At 45.3% G+C, this 16858-nt stretch overlaps 2 protein-coding genes across 4 annotated transcripts in view; one reads left to right on the forward strand and one right to left on the reverse strand.

The window, feature by feature from the left end:
• FLT3 (fms related receptor tyrosine kinase 3) overlaps window positions 1–6223 on the reverse strand; it is a 59613-nt gene extending 53390 nt beyond the window's left edge. For both annotated transcript variants that reach the window (XM_081860167.1, XM_081860168.1), the window contains exon 1: window positions 6154–6223. In XM_081860167.1, the coding sequence (XP_081716293.1) occupies window positions 6154–6208 (55 nt within the window). In that variant the 5' untranslated portion in view covers window positions 6209–6223. The remainder of the gene's footprint in view (window positions 1–6153) is intronic.
• Window positions 6224–12445: 6222 nt separating this feature from the next.
• PAN3 (poly(A) specific ribonuclease subunit PAN3) overlaps window positions 12446–16858 on the forward strand; it is a 60175-nt gene continuing 55762 nt past the window's right edge. For both annotated transcript variants that reach the window (XM_081860219.1, XM_081860220.1), the window contains exon 1: window positions 12446–12914. In XM_081860219.1, the coding sequence (XP_081716345.1) occupies window positions 12461–12914 (454 nt within the window). In that variant the 5' untranslated portion in view covers window positions 12446–12460. The remainder of the gene's footprint in view (window positions 12915–16858) is intronic.

Consider the following 16858-nt stretch of genomic DNA (forward strand, 5'->3'; position numbering starts at 1 on the left):
GGACCACAAGCAGCTCCTGCTTTCAGGCTTCCCAAGGCAACTGGTTGGCCACTGTGAAAATAGGATGATGGAGTAGATGGGCCTGATCCAGCACACTCTTCTTACAGCGCCAAAGAAGCTGTGCTTATGTGTAACAGGAGTTATGCATGTATTTTTTTTTTTTTTAAGTATTTGCTAATACTGCACATATAGTCTTGGTTTGTGGGACCCACTTCTTTTGTTGACTCTATGCTGCTCTGTTGTAAATAAATATTGCAAATAAATGAATAGTGCAGAATTCAGCAGCCAGGTTGCTCACCGGAGCAAGATGGTTTGAGCATATTACAGCGATCCTGGTCCAACTGCACTGGTTACCAATTAGTTTCCGGGCCCAATTCAAAGTGCCGGTTTTGACCTATAAAGGCCTAAATGGCTCAGGACCACAATACCTCAAGGACTGCCTCTTCCCATATGAACCTACCCAGACCCTGAGATCATCTTCCGAGGCCCTCCTTCGTGTGTCACCTCCTTGAGAGGTCCAGAGGGTGGCAACATGAGAACGGGCCTTCTCTGCAGTGGCTCCCCATCTGTGGAATGCTCTTTCCAGGGAAATTTGCCCGGCACCTTCATTATACAGCTTTAGGCACCAGGCAAAAACGTTCCTTTTTAACCAGGCCTTTGGTTGATCTTATTAACATCCAACACCCTTTTAGAATGTGGTTCTTTTTGGGGGTGGGGTTATTGGGTTATTTGTTTTGGTTTGATTTTATACATTGTGGTCTTGTTTGTGAACCACCCTGAAACCTCCAGGTATAGGGCGGTGTATAAATTGAATAAATGAATAAATAATAGAATAAAAAAGATGTGTTATAGTCATAACCAGTTTCTAAATATTGACCATGAAATTCCTAACCTAGCCAAGTATCCGAGTAGCAACAGTTAAAAAAGAAATTTAACATTTAAAATACATTCCATCCATTAAAGCTCCAAAAGACCTATCGCCCTAAACAAGACTACTTTGCTTTCCTTCCAACAACATTGCCAGCTTCATATTTAACTACTTATAATAACACCCAGCAGAGACTGACATGCTAATCCTATCTTTTAAAGAGATATACAGTCATACCTCGTGTAGCATTTGCTTCAGGTTGAACGTTTTCAGGTTGCGTCCCGCAGCAACCCGGAAGTATCGGAAAGGGTTACTTCCCTTTTCGCTTCCAGGTTCTGGGTTTCGCTGCTCGCGCATGCGCAGTTGCTCAAAATGATGTCACGTGCATGCGCAGAAGCAGCGAATCGCAACCCATGCGCATGCAGATGCGGGTTGCGTTCTGCTCATGTTGCGAACGGTGCTCCAGAACGGATCCCGTTCGCAACCAGAGGTACCACTGTATTATGGATATTACATCAAACGTTCCATTATTGCAATATACCTACACAACATATACTACTGCCCTTTTAGAATAACACAAGACCTACATCCTAAATATAAATACCATACAACGTGGTGGGTGTGCATTTATCAGCGGCTCCATGTTATATCGCACTGGGAACGGAAATCCCCGTGCTGTATCAAGGAATTATCTCTGTACAGTACCAAGTTAATCTCAGTGGGAATTAACTTCATAGAGCCATGTTGTTTGTTTTGCAAAAGTGTGTGTGTTGGTGGTGTTAATAGTCAGGATCCAACTTGTCTCTGCCTCTGGATGTTTTCTAATTTAGCACAGTTGGCAGCTCTTCAATGCCTAAACATGCTCAGGTATGCTTTTGAGAGTGCAATCATTCTGCTGAATGGGACAGGCAAATTCATGAAGCCAGATGTTGAGTTAAAAGGAAAAATAATTATCCACTCAGTCTCAGACATTTCAGTGACAATAACAAGTTATATCTTAAATGAATCTTGTCTTGTTGACCTACATGGGCGGCTCCCATTTTCCCTCAGTCCATCACACTGAATGTTGCCACCAGTTAGGAAAAGATCTCACTGTGTTGGCCAAGTGAGTATGCATCCACATTCACAGCACACCCACTCACACACCCATGTACATGTGAGAGTACAACACGGTAGTAACCAACGTTTGCATGTGATGCTTAGAGCACATGTGCACACAAGACAACAGCTCATTATACCGCAATAACTGCAAAACCTGCTTGGTTTTATTGCTGTCTGGCTTTGAAACCTTCAACTTTGACAACATGCCAAGAAGGTGATACTTTTTATGAAGACTTCAGATTGGTAAGCCGAACAGCTGCTGGGCCTGTTTTGTTACTCTTGAGCACCTATATTTCAGCAGCACCAGTGTGCTAGATGATGTACAGCAAGGGTGGGCAGAAGCGAGATCATGAGTGATTTGCAGGAAATTGGCTAACGTTTATAATTTGGGCACTGTAACAGTTGCAACGACCAAAAAGTTTCCCCTTCCCCAAATTAAGGCTGCATACACGCCATACATTCAAACCACACAACATCCTTTAAAGACTCCTGGGAACCGTGGTTGGTTAAGGGTGCTGGGTAAGCTACAGTTCCCAGAATTTTGCAAGGGGAAGAGAAGCCATGTGCTTTAAATGTACAGTGTGTACAGAATTTGCTTTATCAAATAAAAGTGGTTTGGGGGCAGGCAGATGTTGATTTCTGTGTGAAAGGGCTTTTGTGCATACTGACAAGAAATGGTCTGAGCATGTGCTCAGGAGCACCCTATTCCTTAATTCTTAGCTTATGTCCACCCACCTGAGTCACTGTTTGGCACCTGGCTCCAGTTGGTGGATGTCAACTTTCTAGCAAAGCAGACAAATGAAGGAGGTGCCATAGGCTAGGTGCATAACATAGCAATGAGCTCCTTCTCTGAGAATTTAACCTACATTAGAGTTTAACCTACATTAGACAAAGCTGTGGCAGGTAAGAGTGGGGAGCAAAAATCCTGACAATGTGTAGATGGGCCAGAAAGGAGATAAGGAGTTAAAATCATTCAAGAAATACTTCTAAAAGAGTTGGAAAGAAGGACCCAAAGAGAGGAGAGAAACTGGATTGAGGAAAAATGAAGGGGCCGTTGCTCCAGGCATAGAGAGAGCAGCCTACCAGAGGAAGACTGAAGTTCTGCATTGCATAAAGAGAGCTCAGAGCTCAGCTTGCAAGATCACCCCCAACTTTGCACATGAACCAGGAAATTGATTGCTGGCTCAGTTGCACATCAGGCAGGTGGTCTGCCTTTTAAGAGAGGGATGGAGAGCCGGTGGTCCTCCAGATATTGTTGGACTCCAAGTCCCATCAGTCCCCAGCCAGCATGGTCAAGGGTTAGGGTTGGTGGAAGTTGAAGTCCCACAGTATCTGGAGGGTCACAGGTTCCCCATCTATCCCTATTTTTATAAATATCATGGGTGATTGTCTACTCATTTTACTCAGAGTAAAGCCATCAAAACTAATGAACATGACTAAGCTAGGTCCATTAATTCCAATGGGTATAGTTTGAGTAAAAGTGAGTTGAAGACTGCCCCTCTAAAAACAACACAACAGTGTTTCTGCCTCTATCCATTCATTTATCTCTTCTTAATTTTTAAAAAGGGGGGTGTTAGTGCAAAACTGCTCCAGGGAGTTGACAGGCTTTCCTGATATTATCATGCGAGGCCAGCCAGCCAGCCAGCAGCACCACGCACAACCAATGTCTGCTTTAAACTTGCAAAAGTAGTTTGATCTTGGACAGCGTTAGGGAGATTTGGACTGATAGCAAACTCTCTGGAAAGCATATTTTCTCCTGAAGGTTAAGGCTGCAGCCGTATGCACATTTACTGGGAAGGAAGCACCATTGTATTCTATGAGATTTACTTCCAGGGAAGTACCGGTATACACAGATCTGGGTTGAATTTTGATTTAGAACATACAATAAGAGGAGCAAAGACCTCAGTGACATTATGTTCTAGCTGCACTAATTTTGTTGGGTTCTTAAGTTTGGATGAGATTTTGGTTTGTACTACGTGCAAAAGAGATGTCGACCACAGTTCCAAGCATACATGGATAGGAATATTGTACACTGTACTCCATGAAATTTTCTCAGTAAAAATACTTTGGGCTGTATTGTGCAAGGAAGCATCAATCAAACCTCAACACTTTTACCAGAGTTCAGCATATAGGACCTTGTGCAAATGTCCTGTCATGAATGGACCAAGCAAACTGAGAGTCCCAAGCCCAGTCCTAAGACAGGCTAAAGTAGATCAGAAGATAAGAGTGTAACAGCGGGTGTTCCAGCTGCTAAGCCCCTAAGAAATCATATATATACTGGCATGGCAGAGACATTGTGTCAGCCCTGCAGGCAAGTGCATTGGAACAAATGTTGGAGACAGTGGCATAGCGTGGGGGATGCAGGGGAGCCGGCCGCACCGGGCGCAACATCTGGGGGTTAGGGTTAGGGTGCGCAAATCCACGGGTTAGGGGGCGCAAATCCACGGGTTAGGGGGCACAAATTACTTGCCTTGCCCCGGGTGCTGACAACCCACGCTACGCCACTGGTTGGAGAGAATGGGATGGCTAAACTAGGATACCGGAGATTGTCTGCTTTCTCCCTTGTAACAAAAGACATGTGATATTTTAACTCTGAACTAGAGTTCCACTGGAGTCCATTGGAATTTCACACAGGTTTTCCCCCAAACAATAATAAGGTTAATAGCAATACACATTAGGTCTTACATCATCCTTCAACAACTGTGTACACACCACACAGTACAAACACATTTCCCGCCCCTTCAAGGTCCAGTCGTGGATGACTCTGGGGTTGCGGTGCTCATCTCGCTCTATAGCCGGCGTTTGTCCACAGACAGCTTCCAGGTCATGTGGCCAGCATGACTAAACCACTCCTGGCAAACCAGAGCAGCACATGGGAACACTGTTTACCTTCCCACTGGAGCGGTACCTATTTATCTACTTGCACGTTGACATGCTTTCGAAATGCTAGGTGGAGAGGAGCTGGGACCGAGCAACGGGAGCTCACCCTGTCGCGGGGATTCGAACCGCTGACCTTCTGATCAGCAAGCCCTAATCTCAGTGGTTTAGACCACAGCCCCACCCGCGTCCCTTCTTCTTTGGGGTAAGTCATGTGTTTTAAATGTATGGTGTGGATCTGACCTCTGTGGTGGCAGCTTGCATGTGGAACTCCATTCTTAGAACTCTGATTACCTCCCAGTTCCAATGAATTCAAATTGTAATACAATTAATGTCAATAAAAGAAATAAAGGAGTGAAAAATACATTTGAGAATCACTATGAATATTTAATGTGGACATGCCATGGACCACCTGAATGAAGCTCAGGGACCACAGTTTAGGAAGCACTGCCATAGATTGAAAAATCATGTTTCTGATAATGCTCCAAGGCTTGGTTTGGGAACCTGTGTCCCTCTTGATGTTGATGGACTACAAGTCCCATCCTCCACGATTATTGGTCATGCTGGCTAGGCCTGATGGAAGCTGGAGTCCAACAACATCAGGAGGGGCAATAGCTTCCTCATCCTTGATCTAAGGCTTACAGCTTCATGAACATGCACTGTTTGCATCACTTGACAACGCAGCCCAAATCTAATCTGAGAGCAGAGGTGCATGACCAGTTTGCCTGCACTGAGTGCTGCAGAGGGCACCACAACAAGGACTCAGAATGGACTAGAAGAAGCGCTGAATTTTGGCATTGCTGCTGAAATTTGAAAGTCCCAAGTTGACCACTGCTAATAATGAATCACCACTTCCATTCTTCCTTACTAAAACATTGGTCCCATTGCCTTTTGACAGTTTCCACTGCAACTGTGCCAAGAGAAGCTTTTCTAGTGGAAGTCATTGCATTACCTCTTTCGTAAGCAATCAGCAGCCTTTACGCATCCATTATGTTGGGAAAACCTTTCTCTCTAGTCAGGGAAAACAGACAGAAGAGAAAGGTATAGGAGCAGCAAGGAGAATGGAAGGGAAAGAGGAAAGGGGAGGAGGACAAGGAGACAGGAGGGAAAGGAAGTAGAAAAACAGGGGATGGGGGAAAGAAGAGTTCAGAGAGGGAGGGAATGAATGCGGCAGGTGGGAAAGGAGAGAGGGAACATCTGGATGAGAAGAAGAAAGCAGAAAATTGCATTATTTCAGCTAGAATCCAAAGCAAACAGGAGGCCATAGCATTCATCCTGGTTCCACTGAAGTCGGTGGTTATGCTTACCAAGCAGCTGAAGTTGGCTTCTGCTGGCCCAGGTGCCTGCCTGATGCATGCTCATAGCTGTGGTGTGCTTCTGTTAGAGCTCAGGGTCTGAAACTGCAGCCTCTGTACCGTAAACCACTTCTTCAAAAAAAGCGGTGGGGGTGGGGGGGGAAGCATGAACCTGAAATAGCTTTTTTTTTTTTTCAGGAAGAGCCCTTAAGAGGCCTCCTCATAGCTATTATAATAACTAAATATGATAGGTATGATACTCCCATAATTGTCAGGTATCTAAGCAGAGCTTTTATATTCAAATGACACGTCACTGAATTATCAGAATGAGGCAAACTTTTAATAAAAGGCAGGCTTTAGATAGCTCATGGCAACATCAGCGTTTGTAATCATCACCATGTACTGAAGGATTCTGTCCGCAGATAAATTTGGGCTCAAGTCCAAAACCCCACTTAAATCAGGACCCTTGAACTGAAACTAACTTTCTCTCATTGACCAAGCACATTTAAATCCAGATATCCTAGTTTAATTGGATGCTGGACAAGGCTGTAAGAGACGAGTGGAGAACTTCCAGAAATTGCTGGACTAAAACATAATCTGACTATTCACCATGTTGGCTGAAGCCGATGGCGTCCAACAAAAGAGGAGGCCCTCTGGGTAGTTCCACCTCCCTCAGAAGTTTGAGGAATCATGGGCCAGGAGAGGGCATTCTCTGTGACAGCACCTGATTTGATGCAATTGGCTTCTTCACTATACAGCTGCCAGCAAATGCAGTAGACACACTTCTTTACTCTGGACTTTGATATCTGAGACATGTTTTTTCGGGGTCCACCATATCCCTGTTATTGCAATCTGTTTTAACTGCTTTGAATTTTAAATTGTTGTAACCCTCCTTAGTACCTGCTGGTGAAGCGCAAGTAATAAATTTAACCACAACAACAACATATGGAGACCAACTAAGTTAGTTCTAGTTATGAGCTTTCGTGTGCATGCACACTTCTTCAGATACACAGATATCTGAAGAAGTGTGCATGCACACGAAAGCTCATACCTAGAACTAACTTAGTTGGTCTTTAGGGTGCTACTGGAAGGAATTTTTTGTTTTGACTATGGCAGACCAACACGGCTACCTATCTGTAACTGGAACATATGGAGAGTAACAGGTCCTTCTTTCCGTAAGGTGTCAGTCGTCAAGTGCTTAGGATGTATTTATTTTACACACCCAAACTCAGCAGTTTTGCTATCTCCATACCACTGATCTGTTAACACAGGAACACACTACAGACACACACACACACACACACACACACACACACACACATATAAAAGGGTTGCTTACAGCTGCTTCTCATTGATGTGGTATATCTACATATGCTTCCAGAAATTGCTCATTGACACTTGTGGCTGTATGAGTTATTGTGGATAACTCACAAAGTATTCTGATAAGGGAAATGAAAGTGTGAATCCACCTGAGACGTCATTAATTTCTACAGCCCTATTCTGGAGGGGAAATGGTTTGAGGACCACAACCTTTGAGTGATCTTATCTGCTGAGCAGAAGTCGAAAGTGAAAGGCATTTAACATCCAACCAAAGTAGGTTTCTCGTCTTTTTTTGGCGCGAACAATATTTCCACTGAACATGCTTGAGTGGAAGTAGCACGCCACTCTGTGGTATGCGTGGATAGGTTTTAAAAGCTGTTTGGTTTGCAGAAATATTTTCGCTGTGAAAATTTGTAGCCCGTCTAGCACATGAACTTCTCTTTTGACAGAATTTCTCCTTGCTAGAGATTGAAGGCCAAATTAGACAAAGTAATTTGCCACATTGTAATTCTCTGAATGGCTTTTACAAAGTAAACGAGCATGTCCTGCAACAAAATGTTGAGGCGTGGAGTGATCCTATTTGCTGTTCCGTCAGACAGTCATGTCTTCTTCTAGGGATATCCATACCATTCGCCCTCCCACCTGGTTTATCCTCCCTCCCCAGAGTCACACAGCATTCCAGGGTCACTGAGAATGCTCAGTTCTCATTCCACTTGCCTTAAGGAAACATTTTTATTTTTCTGAAAATTTTCGCGTTTCCCCAAACCTGCTGCTAACTCTCTCTTGTGTGTAGAGATGGTGTCATTTTGGCTAGATGAAGACTATTGCTTGGAGAAGTGAGATAGTTATTAGTGCATATCAGGGATGTGATTGAACAGCACCCAAAAACAGTGGCAGTCTGGAAGTGCTCCCCTGCCAAGTACAGATTTGGATTGGATCCCCAATGCCTGATAGTCACCGAGCTGGTCCTAAGTCACAGCCTATCCTAGAGCACTTCAAGACTGTCACTAATTCTGAGTGGGATTCAACCACACCCTGGTAAATTCAGGCTCCATAATTAAAGCTGATTTGTAGCTCTTGGAGAACAAACATGATTTCCCAAAAGATCAGACTTCTGTGATAAGGAACACGATGGGAAAAAGAACTTGAAACTGTAGGATAGCACTTGTGTGACATGACAGCTACAGCTACAGCCACACCAGATAGTGCAAGCCTTCTTGAGAAACCTGGGAACTACACTTGGTTAAGGGTGAGGGGAATTGTAGCTCTGTGAGAGGTAAACTATAGTTTGCAGGATTCTTTGGGGGGAAGAAACGTGACCTGATTCTAACCTCTCTGCAAATTGGGATGAATGCTCATTACATAGCCACATTCTAATCTCTGCAAACAATTCAGGCTGAACGCTCAAGAAACCCTAGTTGTTTACTCCAACTATCCTTATCAACATTTTTCCAGGCACCTTTTCCTTTTCTATGTGTTTGTATTGCCAAATAACCCCAGGGGATGAAACTGTAGAGCTCAAAAGGGCCAAGGACCAACAAGCAATCTCAATGGCAATTTGAGCAGGGATGTGAAGAGTATAATGGTTTCAACTCAGCTACAGAGCACGTGGGGATCCAGGATCCTCACCCCACTGAAGAGAAAGCAGGAGATGAAGCAACTTAGGGAGGCACAGCTGTTAAGAGCAGTAACAAGGGCTTAATAAGCTCAACAAGCCATTAAACCAGGCCAGAGGACTATCAGGTGCACAAACTACAGTCTAGTTGAAAGGGTGGTTGGAGACAAAAAAAAAAGAACCATTTGTGTGATGTCGTACCCAAGTTGCTAAAATGCCAAATAATATCCCCACCACTTAACAGATGCCAGAACCCGTGAAAAGATGAGAGGACAACAGATGGAGCAAAGTAACTTGGAATTACAATAGTTAGGAATAGTTTCATCAGCTATTTGTAATATTCTTATAATCAAGTAATTGATCACACTTCAAAACGACAGGATCACACTTCAAAACGACCTTGACAAAACGACAGGATCACACTTCAAAACGACAGGATCACACTTCAAAACGACCTTGACAGATTAGAGAACTGGGCCAAAACAAACAAGATGAATTTTAATAAGGAGAAATGTAAAGTATTGCACTTGGGCAAAAAAAATGAGAGGCACAAATACAAGATGGGTGACACCTGGCTTGAGAGCAGTACATGTGAAAAGGATCTAGGAGTCTTGGTTGACCACAAACTTGACATGAGCCAACAGTGTGACGCGGCAGCTAAAAAAGCCAATGCAATTCTGGGCTGCATCAATAGTATAGCATCTAGATCAAGGGAAGTACCGTAATAGTGCCACTGTATTCTGCTCTGGTCAGACCTCACCTGGAGTACTGTGTCCAGTTCTGGGCACCACAGTTCAAGAAGGACACTGACAAACTGGAACGTGTCCAGAGGAGGGCAACCAAAATGGTCAAAGGCCTTGAAACGATGCCTTATGAGGAACGGCTAAGGGAGCTGGGCATGTTTAGCCTGGAGAAGAGGAGGTTAAGGGGTGATATGATAGCCATGTTCAAATATATAAAAGGATGTCACATAGAGGAGGGAGAAAGGTTGTTTTCTGCTGCTCCAGAGAAGCGGACACGGAGCAATGGTTCCAAACTACAAGAAAAAAGATTCCACCTAAACATTAGGAGGAACTTCCTGACAGTGAGAGCTGTTCGACAGTGGAATTTGCTGCCAAGGAGTGTGGTGGAGTCTCCTTCTTTGGAGGTCTTTAAGCAGAGGCTTGACAACCATATGTCAGGAGTGCTCTGATGGTGTTTCCTGCTTGGCAGGGGGTTGGACTCGATGGCCCTTGTGGTCTCTTCCAACTCTATGATTCTATGATTTAGGCAACTGGCTTGATTGTTGCTATGCCTATATTTTGGTAAACTTATTGAATGGACAATTCATTCCCTTATTATGAATGTGTTTATTGTATTGAGATACTGTGGGTTGTTATATTTTTTTCAGTTCTGCGGAAAAAGGCCCTGAGCATAATATATACATACCTTGTATTTTTAGGTGTGCACCCAGTATGTTTTAAAGCTTGTAGAATATATTACTGATATATTATACAGGTACACTATCCAGGAAGCAGCTCCAGGTTTTAAATCCTGGCTATGCCCATGTGGGGATGGAAAGGTGCTTAACCTTTCTGAAAGTGGTTTCCTTACTCCAAATCAGCACAGGCACCAAGTTTGCTAAGTGTATTTCTGTATTTTGCAAAATGCAACAGTGAAGGTGCTTAATGAGAAATCCTATCTAGCAGCACAATTTACATTAGCAGCAAATAAACTACAACAAATAAACAGGTTAAACATTTTTGTTTTTACCTACAAAGCCGTAAACGGAGTCACTATATCTATAGGAAAGGTGTTGTGTTCATTTTGTATCGCTTTTGAACCAACCTACCTTGTTTCTGTATTGCTTTAAAAACCCATTTGTGTCTTTATGATATGTATGTAAATTGTCTTGAGACATTTTATATGAAAGGCAACTCATAAATTAACAAAAATAGTATCTCCTCACTAAGCTAATTGAATAAGGCCCTCCTGTTACTTATGCTGTGACATGCAGAGATTTATTTAGAACCTTTTCATCAACGGCACTTCCAAAATTCACTCTTCCATGAATTGTGCAATGCAATTCTCCAGCCAACAAATGTGCTAAAAACATGTATATTCTTGGGTAAAGTGCATGGGCGTAGTCAAGGGGGGAGCAGGGAGGAGGCTGTGGCCCCCCCATCAAGTAAAACAATAGAAATACAGTACTCTACTGACCAATCACGTTGTTTCTGCCCCACCCCACCTAACAAAAATCCTGACTACACCCATGATAAATTGTGCATCAAAACGCATTTATTACTAAAAATGAAATCTAAGCGCATTGCAATAGGGGAAAGTGCTTTGCAAAAGTGTTATGTGTTAGGGGAAATTGCATACAACCCCATTAGGATAAATTCGCATTAAAATGCCAATTAATTGTGAGAACTTTTAACTGCATGTATACACACATACATCAAAAACTGATGTGGCCATGCAGAGAACAAAGACTGGGAAAATAAGAAAATGAGAGCAACCAACTTCGACGCATTTGCCCAGCCCTAACTGTGGCTGCTGCAAAACTGGGGGCCCCACGTGCTCACGGATTAAAGCCGGGGTGAGGAACGTGGGGACCCCTAGTTCCCACCACCAGCCGCAGCCAGCACGCCCAACAGTTAGGGAGAAGGAGACCTGGAGCCCGACAACAGCTGGGAGGCCGCCACTTCCCTACCCTCGGACTAAAGCCCAGCTCAGCCCGAAGAGCTTGTCCCGAGGCGGCCGAGTGTTTGGCTATCCCGGGCGAGAGAAACGGCAGAGGAGAGCTTCTGCGGACCCTACCGAGAGCACTGCCCGTGAGAAGTGGCAAAAAGCGGGCTTCGAAGGCCGTGAAATGGGAGCAGCGCCGCTTGTGACGGTAGAAACCTCCTCCGCCTCTCTCTCCCCCGCCTCCTCCCTCGCAAGGGCTGGGCCTCCACACGCGCCTCCGCCTGCTCCAGGCCCGGATTACCCAGCGGGCCCTTGTGCGGCGCAGGCGCACCGAGGAGGCAGCTCAGGAAGAGGAAAATGGCATAAACAACCCCGCCGCCGCCGCCGCCGGACCATCAATCAGCCTGGCCGCGGGCCCAGCTTCCCGCGTCCGCCGCGGGCCCATCCCTCGCCTCGGACTCCTCGGCGGGCTCGCCCGACCCACTTGAGAGAAGCGCCCCCGGCCCGCTCTGCGCGCCCTCGCCCGCCTGCGACGCTCCCTCGCCGACGCCGGAACTCGGGGCTGTGACAGCGGCGACCGGACCCGGGCTGCCGCCGCCGCCGCCGCCGCCACCCGTCCGCCCGCCCGCCCGCCTCTCCCCCGATGGTGCTGCGGCCGGCAGCGGCGGTGCCAGCGGAGGCGGCCTCGGCCCTGCCCGCGCTGCTGTAGCGGCCGCCATGAACAGCGGCGGGATCCCTTGCTCCTCCCCGGTGGTGGCGGCGGCCGCGGCGGCGGTGGCGGCGGCGGCGGTGGGGCCGCCCCCCGGGCCGGCGGCCGCGGCGGCTCCCGTCGGGGTGAAGCTGAAGTTCTGCCGCTACTACGCGAAGGACAAGACGTGCTTCTACGGCGAGGAGTGCCAGTTCCTGCACGAGGAGCCCGGCGGAGCTTCGGCCGCCTGCCCTGGGCCTCCGCCCCCTGTGGCCCTCGGCGGGCTCCCGCTCGGGCTCCCTCCGGGCCCCGCTGCCCCGGCCGTGGCCGCCTCGCCCGGGCACGTCGGCGGCTACTCCGGGCATGGGGCAGCGGCGCCCGTGGCGGGGCCTAAGAAACCCCCCGAGCTGTTGGGAGGAGGCGCGGGATGCGGCCACGGCGGAGCAGGCGGCGGAGCGGGGCTGGACGGGCCCCGGCTGGCCAGTGAGTGCGGGGCGACGGGGGGGGGGAGGGAGGGCGGGACCGGGAAAGGCTCCAGGTGAGTCTCTGGCCCCGGGCCCAGGCCCCACGGCCTTCCCGCGGAGGAGCCAGGGCTGTGTCAGTCGAGATGCTCGGGAAGAGGTGGGCGTTAGGAGGGTGGCTCACCGAGGCCGTTTCCCTGCTTCCCCTGAGGGATTGGAAACCTTCGACGTGTGAGGTAAAATGTGTTGAAAACGGGAGAGGGCGAAGCTATATAATCCTGCTCCTTCGCCCACATGGCAGGTAAAGTAAGGGGGTGTCGCGTGAATCTTGATAATGTGCACAAACATACATACACACACAGAGAGAGATTCTTGGAAAAAAGTGACAAAAAGAGGTGTGGTGAGATATATATAATGGTAAGGAGATGTGAACTAAGTATGTTGGTGGGGTGTATGATAGAGAGAACGACTTTAAAAATAAAACCAACTGCTAAGGAGGATAAACAGTAAAGCAGTTGTGGGAGACACAATTTCTTGCCTGTTCAGAAAATCCAGACAGGATTGATAGCTTAGTGCAGCATCCATATGCTCGGAATCCACCCAGTGTATCCTGGGTTTGGGTTAGTAATCCTGGTCTGTCAGTCCGTCCGTCCCCCCCCCCCTTCTGTAATGTGGTTTTCTTTGTGCTGCAATGGAGTGGAGTACTGCTTGAGAATATAAGTTGTGAGAACTTGACCTGCCCCCCCCCGCCACACTCAAAAGCACCGCTAGCTCCTTCTGCAAGTGTTCCAGATGTGATGAAACAAACATTGTCGTAACACCTCAAGTTATTTGATGGGAAGATGCTGCTAATCAGTCAGCACTATGTAAAAATGAATCAACAAAGCTTGTTGGGAGATATTTTGAAGTGTGGCTTGACGACTTGTCATGCTCTTCCTGTCAACAAAGCTGTAGGTTTCTCTGCTCGCTTCGTGTCAACTTGTGCTTACAGCTCTAGATTTGATCAAATGTTTTAATGTGAACTCTCAATCACCTGCAGATGGTTAGAAGAAATGAATAAAAGGTAAATAAAAATGTTCTAGTTCAAATTTTCAGAGGAATAAATAAAAACAAGAGTTCTTTAGTACCCATTTTCTCATGCACACATTAAACAAAAAGCAGCTAGTACAAATTTCCCTTTTTGGTAGAATGTTCAAGATGAAACATTCCAAAGGAAAGAATCTCTGCAAATAATTGACTGTCACTAGCAGTGTACCTGTCTAATTCAAGCAGGGTAGACTGCAGGTATGACCTGCAGTTACTTACAATTGCTTGAATGGTTGCTTATTTTTAAAAAGGGTAGTTTTACATGGATGTTTTTCCCACCAAAAAGTGGCATCTTGCAGTGGAAGCCCACATAGAACTTAGGTTTTTGAATCACTCCAGTGCTTGTATGATATAGAGCAGGCTTCCTCAGCCTCAGCCCTCCAGATGTTTTTGGCCTACAACTCCCATGATCCCTAGCTAGCAGGACCAGTGGCCAGGGATGATTGGAATTGTAGTCTCAAGACACCTGGAGGGCCGAGGTTGAGAAAGCCTGATCTAGAGAGCTGGTGTAGAGACTGTGCTATGAAGTTCATGGTTTGAGTGTTGCCTTTGCCATTGAACTCACTAGGTGGCCTTTAGCAAGCCACTCTGCCTCAGTTGTCTCACCAGCAATATGTATGGTAATACTGATCTACCTTACAAAGTTGTAGTAAGGATAACAACTAAGATAATGCAAGTGACTCATTTTGAACATTTTAAAAATGATGATTTTTCTTGGGTTGCTGGAAATGGGATAGTAGTATGGCTGCTAAACCGACTTTGAACTCCTTTTTTAGGGTTTGAATACTGATTGATTGATCCTTGAGGGGATTGCAGAATGGGATTGTCTTGTGGAAAATGTAGTAATGCGAATTGCACCATTCATGCGTTCTAGTCTGCTGCCCCATTTTATCCCATAGTTACATATTAGATTCTGCTGACTTGTTTGTGTTACTTCATCTAAATAATAAAGTTTCTAGTTTGCAATCATCAGGTGTCTTCATGGTGATACTCTGCAAATTGGATGCAAAAGTGTTTATCTTAATTGGACATAAGCCACACAGTAAGAGAGTTACAATTTAAGAAAAATTAGTTGCATTTTATTGTATTGGTTTTTAGTAAGCTAAAGCCAGAGGTTTCCAGTAATCTACAGATCTGCGGTCCTAGAGGAAGTTTGGATGGGGCAGAGGTATCTTTGGTGACCTCCTCCAGAAATTAGTCCTCTGTTGCACCCACCCAAATGGAGGTAGTCAGTAGAAACCCCTGAAATCTGGTATTTGGGGGGATAGGCAGGGCTAAGCCACCGCAGGATCTACTGGATCCTAAGCCAGGCCTGCTGCTGTCATCTGATGATCCAAGCTGCTTCACTGTAGCAGCCTGGAAGCTGCACGACAAAGAGGCATTTCCATTTGCACCATTAAGCCATGCTAATGTCACCCAGGGGTCTGGATTACAGCCTTTGGTAGGCCACATGAGCCTAGAAACAAGAACACTTGCCATCTTTTTGCCGGGCATAGATAAAGCACATGGCAGCAATTGGTCATGTGTTGTTCTGTTGCAAACAAGACTCTGACCACTAAAGAAAAGCTATTGCTTTCTATATGTTATAGCCCATGTCATGTGATTCAAATGCTCTGTGCAGATTACATTTCACATCGGTAATTGTGTGCTTAATTCCTACAAAATTTGCAGCAGCAGTTGTTACTGCATTGCACTGTCTTTTCAGAGATGTTGAGTTGTCTTGTGCTCAAAAGAGGTATTGTCATGATAGCTGCATGATATAAAGAGACATATTTTACAGGACTACTTTCAAGGTGTCAGCAACCCAAAAGAACATCTTTGAAATGTGCCAATCAGTTTTTTAGAACAAAAAAAAAGCAGTGCTTGAACTTTGGAGCTGAATTAAGAAAATATTAATATTAAACAGTGCTCTGATGCACCTAAAAATAATAGTACAATACCTGGATCTGGAATGAAATTAATTCTAGCTTTTTATGTTTATATTAGTCAGTACAATTATTCAACTTAAATGGATGATTTCAGAAGACTCATCTGTGTATTTATAGACCAATACCTATTAAAATAGTTGCCAAGGGAGAAATAACCTGAATTTTTTTTGCATGCCACCTAAAAAGCAGCAGTTCTGTATCATACCAGTTTGTTTATGATTTAGTGTCTTTAAGGTTAGTTTTAATGTATATAACATTTTTTAAAAATCAACATGATTAATGCTGAAATAACAAGTTTCTGTTGCTCAAGTGCAGACTGGACATTAATATCTGTTTAATGAGGTTCACTGAGACCTAACTGTAGATTCCGGCATATAAGACGACTTTTTAACCCCGGAAAAGAGGTTAAAAAGTTGGGGGTCGTCTTATACGCTGGGTATGGGCAGCGGGCTCCACACTGGCAGAAAACTTTCTCCCGGTGCAGAGCAGAGCCCGCTGCCCGCTGCTGCTGCCCAGTGTATAAGACTGGGCTTATAAGACAAACCCCCAAATTGCAGCTGCCAATTTGAGGGGTCGTCTAATACACCCAGTCACCTAATAATCTATGGTAGCATGTTTGAAGTAATTTTTTGGAAGGTGTAACATTTGATACTGAGTGCTTTTAATTACCGAATCTAATATAATGCTTATATATTAGACTAGATTGGTACAAAGGAAAAATAAGGAAGCAGGACACATTCATTAAAAGTAATTTTAAAATGGATTAATTTTTGTTGCTTTATGAAAACAAGTTTTATCGCAGCTGCAAGGTATTCAATCATTTTGATTACTCTGGTGCAGTTTGAGAATGTACATTATATGTTCAAGATTGCAACCGTATGTGCAGTTACACTGGAGTAAAGTTTGGGTCTTCTGTATAAACGCACATATGATTGTACAGTTTTTGTACTTC

This window comes from Podarcis erhardii, assembly GCF_964252035.2.
Source record: "Podarcis erhardii genome assembly, chromosome: 4".
In the NCBI taxonomy this organism is placed as follows: Eukaryota; Metazoa; Chordata; class Lepidosauria; order Squamata; family Lacertidae; genus Podarcis; species Podarcis erhardii.